Source organism: Geotrypetes seraphini, chromosome 8, assembly GCF_902459505.1.
Source record: "Geotrypetes seraphini chromosome 8, aGeoSer1.1, whole genome shotgun sequence".
Taxonomy (NCBI): domain Eukaryota; kingdom Metazoa; phylum Chordata; class Amphibia; order Gymnophiona; family Dermophiidae; genus Geotrypetes; species Geotrypetes seraphini.
In genome coordinates, this window is record NC_047091.1 from 155,962,338 (window position 1) to 155,977,268 (window position 14,931).

Genomic DNA, 14,931 nt, shown 5'->3' on the forward strand with positions numbered 1-14,931 from the left:
TTATAGCTTCAATTTATTATTGCACCCATCTCTAAGAGTTCAGGAAAGGTTAAAAAAATTGAACAAAAATATATAAACACATATACTGTATATATTTTAAAAAAACAACACAAAAAACCCAACAATAATACATTCAAAGTCCACTAGGCACAATACTTCCATCCATGTACAGGCTGGAAAATTTCAGTCTGCCTAGAGCTGCAGCTCTTCCTCCATGTAAAACACCGCAAAGCAGGCTTAACTTGTAGAAAAAGAGCAGAGAACAGCCAAGCAATGAAATAATATGTCTTGCCTCTAACGATTTTTGCTAGATGGAGACTCCAGATCACAGATGGAACATTAAGAATGAATGAACTGCTTTGCAAGGCTCACCCTCACAGAGCCACTTGCACAAAGTGACAAAGAAGACAAAGTATTAATCATATTTGGTCAGGGTCCGACTCCTCCACATAGCACTGCAGGTCACAACCTATGGATTTCCTGCAACTCAGACAGAATGTCACCTTTCCACTCCGTACTGCAATGATATTCACAGTTTTTACCCTGCTCCTTGAGCTATAATTTCAAACGGGAACTGAAAAGCCCTCAGCATCTGCTTCTAACCACACCCAAAGGGTATAGCGGGCACTAGGACTTTTCCTAAACACTGTGCAAACAGATTTTGATCTATTGGTGTCATAATTTATCTTCTCCCCCCAAAAAAACCTAGCCATTATCTAAAACAGTGGTCCCCCAACCCTGTCCTGGAGGACCACAAGGTCAATCAGGTTTTCAGGCTAGCCCTAATGAATATGCATGAGAGAGATTTGCATATAATGGAAGTGACAGGCATGCAAATCTGCTCCATGCATATTCATTAGGGCTATCCTGAAAACCCGATTGGCCTGATGGTCCTCTAGGACAGGGTTGGGGACCACTGATCTAAAACATGACCTCTGTGACAGTGGCGTAGTGAGGGTGAAAGGCGCCTGGAGTGGAGACACCCCCTCCCCCGTCCTCTTCTCTGCCCCCTCCCACCTCCAGACGCTCTTTCCCCACCCCCTCCTGCCACGCACGCACACCGCTTCCCTTCTCTCGTACCTCTGTGACATTTCCGGCGCCAGCAGCAATCCCCAAGCTGCTTTCGTGCCAGCGTCGGCTCTTCCTCTGATGCCACTTCCTAGGTGCGGCTCCAGGAAGTGACAACAGAGGAAGAACCTACACTAGTGCGACAGCAGGTTGGGGGCTGCTGCTCGCGCCAGGAATGTTACAGAGGTACGGGGGAAGCACGATGCGTGACAGTGGAGGGGGAGGGGGGAGCACAGAGAGGAGGATGGGTGCCCTCGCCAAGACGGTGCCCGGGACAGACTGCCCCCCCCCACCCCTTTACTACGCCACTGCTCTGTGAAAATCTTATATGAAGTAATGGCAATTTTTTCTCTAAATTTCAATATTTTATGAGGTACTATCCGAAATATCAAAAATTAAAGTCTCCTCATTTAGTTAGATATCAGATGGTAATCAAAAAGCTTAACTTCAAAAATTCTTTCTGATATATCTCAATTTCAACATTTATCTCTATGATAAGCTATGTTATTAAACTAATTTATTGAATCAAACTATTTAAAGCTTTATAAACTCAGATTGGAAATCAAAATAAAATAAGAATTAGTTTATTGATGGGATGGCGGTTGGGATATGACCAATGAGGAGGCCAGCGATGTTTGAAGTCTGCACTATGACAGATCTGAATTGGTACAGATGTAGCCACTGAGGTCATGTCCTTTCTATTATTGAAAACTATTTCTTTCTATCATCAAAAACTATGAATTGAGCATATAATAAGAACATAAATGAACTGCCATTTCATCTTGCTAGTGTATGGGGATTGCACATGTCTTCTCTTGTTGGCAGCACATCTGGTGTTTTCTTGATTGCAGTGTGCTGCTCTTTGTTGTGTTTTCGCTGCCTATAATATGTATTTCTTGTATTTTGTGTATTTCTCAATAAAAGCTTTATTTGAAAAAAAATGAACTGCCATTTGCTAATTATAGAATATTGAAATTGAGATACATCAGAAAGAATTTTTGAAATTAAGCTTTTTGATTACCATCTGATATATAACTAAATGAGGAGACTTTAATTTTTGATACTGTGAAAATCTTAAGTAGCAAGCCAAGACTGAACTCCTTGCAACGCTATGATTGTGCCTATCCCTAATATTCAGCACCTTGAATTGCACACATGTCCTAGCTGTGTCTAAATTAAAGGTCTGCACGGGAACGGAGATCGCGGGAATCCTGCGGGTCCCGCAGGGGTCCCGTGGGAATCCCCCCTAACCCACGGGACTCCCACGGGGACCCCCCTCTAGCCCACGGGACTCCCACGGGGACCCCCCTCTAGCCAATGGGACTCCCAAGGGGCTGGAAGGCTTTGGAAGCAGGGTTCGTCCATATAATATAATGGACACGTCAGCCTTAGTAAAAGAGGGGATTTATAAGTTAATTACCTGAACAGAAAACAAAAAAAGGGTTCCACCAAAGAGATTCCACAAGAAAAACAACAGTGCAAACACAAAAGAAACTGTGGAATTGATGATCCTGTCAGAAGTAATTGCTGCTTTTATGGGGATGGGCGGGGATGGAGGTAATTCCTTGCGGGGATGGGTGGGGACGGAGAGGATCCTGGCGGGGACGGGTGGAGACGGAGAGGATCCTGGCGGGGATGGGTGGGATTTCTGTCCCCGTGCAACTCTCTAGTCTAAATCTGGACTGGTGTTACTCAACATCCTCATCTCTCATATACAAACCTCCATTTCAAAAGGGGCCAGAGGGGAAGTCTGCACCATATCCACAGTGTCAACTTAACCCCCACCTTCTGGAGCGATTTAGTGCCCCGCATGCAATAGAACAGTCCGACTTGAGGGCTAGAAAGTTAAATCTGTGTGTGTATTTATACACTCAGCTCAGCTTCCTGCATTTTAAAAAGATTTTCAATGATATTATTACTCGTCTTGTGCAGAAGGGACAGAAGAGACTGGCCCCGGGGGTGGGGGAGGGGGGTTATATTTCTTGTTAAAATTACGATGACCAGGGTTGTATTATATAGTACCATTTATTGTGGATTTTGTGTGGAGTCATCAATAAAAATCGTTTAAACTTAAAACAAGATTTTCAAACTGTTCTAGAAGGTTTCCCTTCCTCCAAATGAGGTTCTCATTGTGCTTCTCTGTTAATTAAAAAAAAAAACAAAAAAAAACCAACCCTGCATATATTATATACAGATTTTTCTTCCTCTACAGGTTGATCACTACATAAAATTTCTCTCTATCAGCACTGCTTCCTACTCTCCAAGAATGCACTACAGAGCAACCCGAACTGTGAGGTAGTCACAAACCCACATCCATGGTCACCACCTGGCTGAGCTCTTCTTAGATGCATCTTGATTCTACACATCTGAGGAGGTCACACAATTTTATTTGGCCACCAACCACTTACCCTCCTGCAGTTTTAATGAACTGCAGTCACTGTTGTCCAAAGGCTGAATGCGGGCAGTGACCTCAGAAATCAGTCTACAAGCAGCAGAGGAAGAAGCTCAATACCCGAACAGCCCAAAATATTTTGACTAAGTTTGGGTCAACCTTCTCCCTTCGTTATCTTCTGTTGGTCTAATGGGGGTGCATCAAACTGCAGACTGCCCTAGAAAGCTTTTCTTAGACTCCACAGTCAATGGAACTTGCACAAACATCTTCAGCTGACATTAATGTCTGTCCAAATGTAGTTGGATTCACAGCATCCTTCATAACAGCATGTGCAGATGACAGGGCATTCAACTACCATGAGGATACAACTGACTATGAAAAATAAAGTTTTAGGGTAATAGGCAAACACTTCGTTACAAAGACATGTACAAGAATTAAGAAAGGACCAACAAGTGTGACATCATCTAGTAAAATCATCTTGTCTCCAAGATCATTTACAGTTTGCAGACAGCAGAAAAAAAAGTTATTTTTTATTCTAATTTTTAATCAGAGAATAAAGAATGTTTTCAGAGTGAAGGGTCTTTGGTAAGGGGGAGGGGGGTCACTGATGGCAGTTTTCTCCGTAGACTTGTTTGAATGCATCCTGGAGTCTAGCCACTAGGTGTCACTATTGTGCAAAGAATGGGAGTCTCTCCCATCAGGGGATGCAGATTTTGCTGCTGCATTATTCCCAGTCACTTCCCATCTGAGCAGGAGTCTGGCCCAAGAGACAAAAACTGGGTTTCTACAGATATATTTAGTGAGCATAAGGAATTGCTTTAAAAAAAAAATATCCTGCAAAATACATACTCCTTTCCAAGCATTTGTAGAAAAAGGCTTTTAAAATAGCAGTACTAGTAATCATCATACTTAAAATAAATGTTGACATAAAATTTTGTAAAATTCTCAGTCTCTGCTTGAATTCTTACTTTATTTCTGTGGTGGAACAGTCAAATATGTTTGTAAGCCTCGTCTACTATGAAAAGCTCACATTTACCATTATGAATTTATGTGGATTCTCAAGCGATACTGGTAAAGTAGGGCTGTGGCATGGAAAGTGGAAGCCTGGACTTGGGAAAAGACTTTAAAAGCTCAGAGGCAGTGCAAGGTGGAGACTTTATATCCAAACAAGGTGTAAAATGCTAGAATGATAAATGCATGAAAAGGGAGGGGGAGGGGGAAGAGACAGAGAATAAGATCACAGGAGGACACAATAAAATAAATTGATATTTTAGGCTGGGGATAGTAATGTTGCTTTATCCACCTGCTAATTGGCTCTTTGTGCTCTCAAGATTCATTTGAGCACTTATATTCCTTACCCTTCAATAACAAAAAGGCTTTAATGTATAGTAACAAGCAACTTCACAAAGCCAAATGTGGGGAGTGCAACTACCCTTTGAATTTCAATCTGCTGATCAAGAGAGATGACAAAAAAATGCTTATAAAAATATATTTGATGACTGATACTAAAAAGAAAACAAAATTACATTCCCTTTAACAAAGTTTTCCTTATGGACCCTGGAGGCAGCCTCTTAGTGATGGCAGTTTGATGTACTAAAATCTTGCCGTGGTCTATCTAGATACAGTTTCCTGAGACTCTGGATAGATACCTGAGCTTAGTTCTCCTCCCAGGGCAGCACTGGAGAACTGAACATCCTGAAGCCTGCTGCACTGTGACTCTTGACATGGAGATGGCCTCGCTTCACCCTCCTCTCTCCCAGCACACTGCTCTGTGCCCATACCACTATGGATAGTGCTATGGAAAACACAGACGGATGGTGCGGTGCATAGGAACCACAACATATGGGCGTCCTCACACAAATCTAAGCCTGCTCCTGCCGCTAGGTGGCGCCAGTGTTCTTGTTGACCTTGGTCACTGCTTGCATGGCTTCTTCTGCCAGTCCCAATGGGTCGGAGAGTATGGAGGTCGTCGTACTTAGATGCCGAAGAGTGTTAAGCACCACTGGGAAACCAAGAAAGAGCGACATGGAAAATAAAGTTAGCAGGGGCAGAGAAAAAAAAAAAAGCAAGGTGACCGCGCTTAAGTGCTGCTGGATTTGCAAAGCTTGGTGACCAGGTTTAGAACAGAACACCAGTAGCATGGTCAGCTACATCTGCAGTGCCGGCATTTAACCCAGAAATTGAATGCCAGTGGCTGGATATGGCCCTGGCATTGAATATTCGGGTTTGCCAACTGCGGGAAGTAGTCAGGTTACCTCATGCGGTGTGAATATCGGCTTTACAATTTTACTGCAGTGAACATGAATATATGAAATCAAGAGGAACAGATGACTGGCTAATTTCTGTGAAAGGACTTAGACAAAGACACATATAGGTATTATGCATTTATTTAAAAAAAATAAAATATTTATATATATATACACACACACACACACACATATTATATATACACAGAAAACTCCTTCAGTATATATATTTGAATTTTCAGGATCTTAAAAGGGAGGATGTACTCACTTTATTTTTGTTTTCCATACCTAATACACAGCAACATGGCAGATAAAGACCAAAGAGGTCCCTCTAGTCTTCCCCGTAAGGTGATTAAGTCATAACTACCACTTTATGCAAGTTTCCCCCCATCTGTGCCTTCTTTCAGCTTGGTGCAGGTTACCCTCCCCTATCTATGCCTTCATTTAGGGTCAGAACCGCTGCTCCATGCAGGTTACTCTCCCCCAATATCTTTTCACACATGGAAAAAGTTATCTCACTTCTGTTTTCAGCTAAGTGCACATCTAAGAAATAAAAATAAAAGCTTCCTCCATATCTTATTTTCTCCATTTAAACCAAAGAGGATCACAATAAAACATACTTACTATAGGACATTGTATCATTGGATTGTTGTTTTGTTTTTTTTAAAAAAAACCATCCTAAAAGATTATCGGTTCCATAGTTTTCATCTTTGTGCATGGTTTCTAATGCAAAAAAGATGACATCATGAAGAGGGTGGTGTAGTGGTTAGAGCTACAGCTTAAGCACTCTGAGGTTGTGGGTATAAACCCCTGCGCTGCTCCCTGTGACTCTGGGCAAGTCACTTAATCCTCCTCTGCCCCAGGTACATTAGATAGTGAGCCCACTGGGATAGATAATAATAATAATAACTTTATTTTTCTATACCGCCATAGTCAGGCGACTTCTAGGCGGTTTACATTGTAAGAAGGCTGGACATTCAGCGAATAACAAAAGGTCTTAATACAATACAATAAGTCTAAATACAATACAATATAATAAGACTAAATACCATACCATACAATGAGTCTAAATACAATATAATAGTCTAATGGGAAACTTACGTGCTAATTGGAGTTCTATAGGTAATGAGTACCTGAATACTTTAGAACTTACATATGAATTGGAGTTCTATGGGTAGAGGATATCTGAATAGATGAGGAGTTTCTTGAGAGAAAGAAAAGGCGTTTACGGGGAGGGGAGTCCTAGTGAGGGAGGGGACAGTTTTAGTCAATGAATTTTGCGAATAGGGCGGTTTTGATCGATTTACGGAATGCACTGTAAGACAGATTGGGTTCGTTTATGTAGTTTTTCAGCCAAACTTGCTGTCTGTTCGCTTGGAACTTAAAGGTTCTATCCAGGAACGATTTGTATCTGCAGCCTGTAATCTTTGGGTACGCAAAGATGTTTTTGTTTCTGGTTGCTCGTGTGGGGTTGTGCAGGATGAAGTGAGTTTGCAGGTATGAAGGTGCTAGTCCCCAGGCTTGCCTGAAACAGGTGCAAGCGAATTTGAATAGTATCCGTGCTTCTATTGGAAGCCAGTGCAGCTTTTTGTAGTAGGGGCTGATGTGATCGTTTTTTCTTAGTCCGAAAATTAGGCGAACGGCGGTGTTTTGTATTAATCTCAGTTTTTTTTATTGTTTTTTGTGGGATGCCCAGGTAGATGATGTTGCAGTAGTCAAGAATGGATAGGATCAGTGCCTGTACCAGCAACCTGAATGAAGTTGGGTCAAAGTATTTTTTTATGGTCCTTAGTTTCCATAGCATGTAAAAACATTTTTTCACTAGTGAGTTTGTGTGGTCAGTCATAGTTAGATGAGTGTCTAGAGTGATACCGAGTATTTTTATGTTTTTGGAAATTGGGTATTCGTGATTGTTTAGGGAAAATGCTTGACATACCTGTATGTAAACTGCTTTGAGTGTGGTTGTAAAACTACAAAAAGGCAGTATACAAGTCTCCATCTTTTTCTCTGATGTCATAATGCCTCATTCCACCAATAAAAGCCAACCTCATCATACTTGGCTCACTTCTGATATTGTATTAAAGGAGAGTGTGGCGCAGTGGTTAGAGCTACAGCCTCAGCACCCTGAGGTAATGGGTTCAAATCTTGTGCTGCTTCTTGTGATCCTGGGCTTCTTGTGATTGAGAGCCCATTGGGACAGATAGGGAAAATGCTTGAAGTGCCTGTCTGCAAACCGCTTTGAGTGTGGTTGTAAAAATGCATACAAGTATACAAGTCCCAGGCTGTTTCCCTGATGTCATAATGCCTCATGCCACCAATGCCTAAGAGCCATTGCCAGATGTCCAGATTTACCCAGACATGTCTTCGTTTTAGAGGATTTTCAGGGTGTTTGGATGGCTTTCTAAATTGTCTGGCATATGGCTCTCCCCTGTCCCCCATCTACCTCCTCTGCTGAAATTTAAACTTCGAACTGGCTGGCAGCGTTGGCAAGAACAGAAAGTCACTGCAGAGAGAAGGCTTCTGGGGCAGGCCAATGGCGGAAGGCTCACCTTGCTAATGCTGCTGGCTGGCCGAAAGATTAAATTTCAGTAGAAGAGGTAGGTGGGGATACAGAGGAGAGCTATACCCGACTTTGGGGTGGGAGGAGGCTAGAGAAAGGGCCCGTGCCAGCGGATCATGCTGGGGGAAGGGTAGGTTAGAGGAAGGGAGAGAGAAAGAAAAGTACCTGCAGGAGGGGGGGTTTGAAGAGAGGGAGGGAGAAAAAAGCATCTGTGGAGGGGTTGGAGGGAGGGAGAGAAAAAGTGAGGGAAGCACCTGTGTGTTTGGGGGGGGTGGAGGGAGATAGAGAGAGAAAGAAAAAGAAGCACCTGTGGGGGAGGGGGGAGAGAGAGAGAGAGAGAGAGAAAGAAGTACCCGCGGGTGAGGGAAGAGAGAGAGAGGCACCCGTGGGGAAAGGGATTGGAGGGAGGGAGGGAGGGAGAGAAGCACTAAAAGGGTACAGAGGATGGGAAGGGGGGATTAAGGAAATGGTTGAAAAGTGGTGGTGGTGGGGGAGGCGGCAAGGTTAAGGTCATATGTCTTCGTTTTCTGACTTCTCAAATATGGTAACCCTAATGCTTCAATATATACATGTTTCACCAATATTCCTTGCAAATATCAGGCTGGGATGGGGGAAGCGCTCTTAAGAAACTGCATTAGAGAATTGTTCCATTTTTTTTTTTTTTTTAATTACAAGCATAGAGATGCTAAGTTACTCAGTTCAAGCTGGAGATTTTGGGAAGTCCCGGATTTCTGGCCACCCTATCCTGGTGCATTATGGGACTTGCAGGATTGATTTTAATGAGCAGGATCAGGCTAGAGAAAGCTTTGGGATGTACATTCAAAATCAGGACCATCTAAAATGCCTCCAGCCAACAACTAGATAACTTGGTATCTCTGCAGGCATAAGCGAAAAGAAAAGAACAGTTCTTAAACATCATTTGATAATCCTGCTGTCCCAAATGTCAAGTCTATCTCTGGCAATCTAATCACCTTTCTAGCACGATTTAACAGACTACAAACAAAACTCCCCATCTCCTAAACACATGCCAGTACCTTTCTCTCTCACTGCTTTGACTCCCGATTAATTACATTTGAAGTGCACGTGATCTACTTACTTGGTCTAAGAACAGGGAGGGAGCAGTGTTGCTCCAGCCAGGACAACGTTGTTTGATACAGGTCGTTCAAGCTGGTGGTCGACACCATACCATTGAAGGATTCAAACAGGGGTTTAATGATAATACTGAACTGCACATCAGACACAGTTAAGGAAAAGGCTTTGTAAGTTACAAAATCTGCCCTAGGAGACCAGGGCCAGTGCAAAAGTATCAGACAGCCAAGGGAGGCCTTCAGTCCTGAGTCCCTCCCAATTAATTTTTAGGCTTCTTTACTCTTGCCCCCCCAAAAAACAAATCAGTCACCCCCAACACCATTCCTCCCAGAATAATCTGGGTAAATGAGTCAAATAAATCTAAATCTGTTCCTAAGTGGTATAATGGAGTAGCATGTTTTATTAGCCACACAGGTCACCTTCATTGCTGGAAGCAAGGGTCCCCTCCAGGACATAGTCTCTCTCCAGATGGCCGAGATATCACATAATAGTTTCTCAAGTTTATTTTTTTAACTTATTGAATCGCTTATCTAATTTACTAAGCGATTTACATAATAAAAAAAGGTATACACATATATTAATTTTCACAATAAGTTACATAGATTTGACAAATTAATATACAAACTAACAGCTGCATAAGGAAAGGAGGGCAGAACTACAATAGTATTTATTAGAAAAGAAGACATGAATGGTAAGAAGTAAGAACAATGGGAAGGGGGAATAAAAAAAAAAAAGAAGATAATTGTTAAATGTGATTATAGATTAAAAGCGTCTTTAAAAAGAAAGCTCTTCAGAGAGCGTTTAAAATGATTCAAGTCATTTTCTTCTCTTAAATACTGGGGTAAGGCGTTCCATAATTGTGGGGCTATCACAGAGAAAATTTCGTGACGACGGGTTCCGATAACTTTCAATGAAGGAACTGCTAAAAGTTTTTGATTAATGGACCTTAAAGAGCGTGATGAGCTATGGGGAATAAGTAGTTTATCAATAAATTGGGGTTCGTTCGAAAATAGGGTTTTAAAGACTAAAAGTAAGATATTAAATAAATAAAATCCCAATAAAATAAATAATAAAACATGAAATAAACAAAATTCAGGAGTTGTGAAAGAGAAAGGTCATCCTGAATTGGACAGAACTGAATATTCTCCTTCCATGTCATCCTGACCCTCTCCCCTCTACAAATATCTTTTCTGTAACACAAGAAAAAACAGATTGGGAATATACTCACCAATACCTTGGTGAGTATATCAGCCGGAACGTCAACGAGGGCAATGAGGTGGGCAGAGCGTCCCAGGGCCAACAAACAACAATGTTTCACAAAGGATATAAACCCGAGCTGGCAGGCAACACGACACTAAACAAAGCAGGCTGTGAAAACTATAGGCCCCTTTCACTAAGGTGCGCTAGCGTTTTTAGCACGCGCAAACCCCGCGCTAAACGATAACTACTAATGCAAGCTCTATGGAGGCGTTAGCGTCTAGCGGGCATGGCATTGTAGCGCACGCTAAAACCACTAGCACACCTTAGTAAAAGGAGCCCTATAAGGCTGTTCACAGCTTTTCTACATGCTGTTTTAGAATCTTTAATTTCTAATTTTTCAATTTGTATTTTGTACTTATCTTTTTATTCTTTAACTAGTATTTAAGCCCGTTACATTAACGGGTGCTAGAATAGATGTGTGTGTCTGTCTTTCTTTCTTTCTCTCTGCTTGGCCGCTTTCTGTCTGTCTGTCTTTCTTTCTGTCTCTCTCTTTCCTCGGCTGTCCACCACCACCCCTTGCCTGCTACCCCTGTTCAGCAGCAGCCCTTCTCCCTTCCTTTTACCTCCCCCGTGTCCAAGCAGCACCTCTTCCTTGCTCCCCCTGTCCAGCAGCAGCCCTTCTCCCTTCCTTTTACCTCACCCCGTCTAACAGCACCTCTTCCCTGCTCCCCCTGTCCAGCAGTAGGCCTTCTCCCTTCCTTTTACCTCCTCCCCCGTCAACAGAACCTCTTCCCTGCTCCCTGTCCAGCAGTAGGCCTTCTCCCTTCCCTTTACCTCCCCCCCGTCTAACAGCACCTCTTCCCTGCTCCCCCTGTCCAGCAGTAGGCCTTCTCCCTTCCTTTTACCTCCCCTCCTGTCTAACAGCACCTCTTCCCTGCTCCCCCTGTCCAGCAGTTGGCCTTCTCCCTTCCTTTTACCTTCCCCCCGTCTAACAGCACCTCTTCCCTGCTCCCCCTGTCCAGCAGTAGGCCTTCTCCCTTCCTTTTACCTCCCCTCCTGTCTAACAACACCTCTTCCCTGCTCCCCCTGTCCAGCAGTAGGCCTTCTCCCTTCCCTTTACTTCCCTTCCTGTCTAGTAGCACCTCTTCCCTGTTCCCCCTGTCTAGCAATAGGCCTTATCCCTTCCTTTTACTTCCCCCCCTGTCTAACAGCACCTCTTCCCTGCTACCCCTGTCCAGCAGTAGGCCTCCCTTCCTGTTATCTCCCCCCCTGTCCACTAGCACATCTTCCCTGCTCCCCCTGTCCAGAAGCACCCCTTACCTGCTCCCCCTGTCCAGCACTTGGCTTCCTGGTCATTTGTGTCTGCCCTCCTCTTCAAAAAAGCCTACTGAGGATAGCAGTCAGCAGTAGCGAACCTCGCAGGCGCTATGCACCTCAGTATCACATTCCCTCTGATGTGATCCGGTGCTTCAGAAGGAATGTGCTACTGAGGTGCAGAGCGGCCTGCGAGGTTCACTACAGCCGGCCGCTATCCTCAGTAAGCTTTTTTGAAGAGGAAGGAAGACAGAAGATCCGCTTCGGTGGACTGGATGGAGGACTGCTGCTCGATGCCTGGAGGAGCTGAAGAGCAGGGAGGTATGCACTTTAAAATTTCTCTGCCAGTAGCGTGCATGCGCACTCCTGCCTGCCACGGACATACGGATCATGCAAGTAGGAGCTTAGCATTTTATTATTATAGATTTCTTTAGGGCTGCAATTAAAGGTACATTATTCCACCTCCCCACCCCCTTCCCCTGTAGCTCCTTGTGACTCTGGGCAGGGGAGGGTTAAAGTGACTTAACCAAAATCACAGGAACTACAGTGGAAAAAAACCCCCAACCCTCCAAACAAACATACCTTTAATTGCGTGATTAAAAATGTAATCAAAATGCCTTCTGTCCTCCCTCATTGTAACACACGCCCTACATTGATGGTTTTAGGTCCAAAGGCCACAGACCCTATATGCAAGTATCCTAAGTCCAGGTGTTAGGGTTTCTTTATACCCCAAACAATTTTTGTGAGGACTGTTGGAAAATCTCACCCCCCACCCCCCTAAATGAATACATCCTACTCTGTGGGCTTCCTCTTCTCTTATGCTGGTAGATAAAAATCCCTTGATCATCTCCTCCGATTCATACTTCTACCAGGTCTGGATCTAAAGTGCTGTCGCTCAGGGCTCGGCTGTTCGGGTATCCATCTGACACACTGAGAAGAAAAAGATACGATCCAGAACTTCCAGTTTTGAAGGGTTCTGTTCTTCACATACTGCTCGTACATATCCCGCATGTGGTCGAACCTCTGGCGCGAGATAGGCACCCCAGTTTCCGGAAGCTGCTGTTGACAAGAACTGAGCAATATGGAGAGACAGGAACTTCATTAAGAATAACAGAATCATTACACGAGACATCATTTTCAGCGTTTCCCTTTTTCTCCCCATTACTCGCTCTAACGGGGCTGATGAGCTGCCCTATGCTAACCCTTTCTCCCTTCTCCTTTACTGTCACTTGATCTATTGGAGCAAGGAAGAACCTGATCCCCAACATTAACAGTAACATAGTAGATGACAGCAGATAAAGACCCAAATGGTCCATCCAGTCTACCCAACCTGATTCAATTTAAATTTTTTATTTTTTCTTCTTAGCTATTTCTGGGCAGGGCAAAGTTTTGGATTCTTGCCCAGAAATAGCTAAGAAGAAAAAATAAAAAATTTAAATTGAATCAGGTTGGGCAGACTGGATGGACCATTCGGGTCTTTATCTGCTGTCATCTACTATGTTACTATGTTACATTCATATGGAGGGGCATAATCAAAAGAAACGTCTAAGCCAATTTTGGGCCTAAGTCGCAAGTCGCCCAATGTCGGACACGGGAAAAGGTCCATTTTCGAAAAATACATCCAACGTATTTTTTTTTCTGAAAATCATCCAACTGTACGTCCTGCCGTCTGATCTTCCAGATTGCTGTTGTCCATATTTATACCCCATTTTTGTACAAAAATTCGTCCAAGTCACAAACGCCTAGAAAAAGACCTTTAGGGTGTAGGAGGGGCCAGAAAAGTGATGGACTGGACACCCAAACATGGCACCAGAGTAGTGGAGTACCTTACAGGGCACTGCTGTGAACTTCACAAAAAGGATGCCACATAAACATCTCTCTACAGCTCCCTTATAGGTCATGGTGAGCCCCCCAAAACACTCCCAGAATCTACTGGACCCACCTATCTACCACCCCAATAGCCCTTATGGCTGCAGGAGCCACTTATATGACAGTACAAAAGGGTTTGGGGGGTGCACATTTTTCACCAAGAATGCAGTGATTAGAGTGGCTTATGGGCCTGGGTCCTCCTCTCCATGGTTCACTAACCTTCCCCCAAAACCACTTAAGCCACCTCTGTGCAACTCTACAAGGCTTTCCTATGCCAGGCTGCCAGGTGCTGATGTTCTGGAGGCAGATATGTAAAGTTGTTTTTACAATGTTTATTGGGGAGGGGGTGTCAGTGATCACTGGGGTAATGTGTGAAAGCCTGTACTTTGTGTCTGCAGTGCTTATCTGGTCACTGTGTTCCTTCTTGTCACTTAGACCTGGTTTTAGATGGCCTAAATCACAACAGCCAGGTTCCGTTCTAGGCAGTGTTGTAAAACTTTCGGATATACATGCAGTACAACTAAGTCTAGACCTTCCCATGTCCCGTCCAAATCCTGCCCTTGACACTCCTCCTGACACACCCCTTTTAACTCTGATCGTTCAGCAGTACTGTGAAGGCCTAGGTTGTTTTTAAATACGTCTAAAACCCGGTTCAATTATCAGCGCTTAGACGACTTGTGTTACTGATTGTCCAACTGCCGATTTAGGCCGGTTTTTAGACATATTTCTGTTTTGATTATGAGCCCCTTAGTGTACTGACTTGATAGCAGAGTTCAGCTTCTCCACTTCTTCACGCAGCCGCTTGGTTTCCTCCTGTAGCTGTACCCTCTCCTGCTGAAGCTTGCCAATATACTCCACAGTCTTCTGCAGGGTAATAGCGTGGCTGATCTGTGCAGGGATAGCAAAACCAACACTCGCTCAAAAGAACTGCCAAAGCTAGGCCAGAAAGAAGGTGTCTTCCCCCATCCCCCATTTGAAAGGAAGCTCTGGAATGAGAAGGCATAGGATGAAGTTAAGAGACAATAGGCTCAGGAGTAATCTAAGGAAATACTTTTTGTACAGAAAGGGTGGTAGATACATGAACAGTCTCCCGGAAGAGGTGTTGGAGACAGAGAATGTGTCTGAATTTAAGAAGGCATGGGATAGACATGTGGGATCTCTTAGAGCAGGGGTGTCCAATGTCGGTCCTCGAG

The 14,931-nt window shown here is 43.7% G+C and overlaps 1 protein-coding gene across 4 annotated transcripts in view; it reads right to left on the reverse strand.

Annotated features, from left to right (window-relative positions):
* Positions 1 to 4,933: 4,933 nt before the first annotated feature.
* Positions 4,934 to 14,931, reverse strand: part of MLXIP (MLX interacting protein) — a 138,638-nt gene continuing 128,640 nt past the window's right edge. For 3 of the 4 annotated variants that reach the window (XM_033953871.1, XM_033953869.1, XM_033953872.1), the window contains 5 exons: positions 14,499 to 14,626; positions 12,818 to 12,941; positions 9,363 to 9,492; positions 6,331 to 6,429; positions 4,934 to 5,462 (listed from right to left, as the gene is read on the reverse strand). In XM_033953871.1, the coding sequence (XP_033809762.1) occupies positions 5,341 to 5,462; positions 6,331 to 6,429; positions 9,363 to 9,492; positions 12,818 to 12,941; positions 14,499 to 14,626 (603 nt within the window). In that variant the 3' untranslated portion in view covers positions 4,934 to 5,340. The remainder of the gene's footprint in view (positions 5,463 to 6,330; positions 6,430 to 9,362; positions 9,493 to 12,817; positions 12,942 to 14,498; positions 14,627 to 14,931) is intronic. The other variant, XM_033953870.1, reaches the window with a different exon arrangement.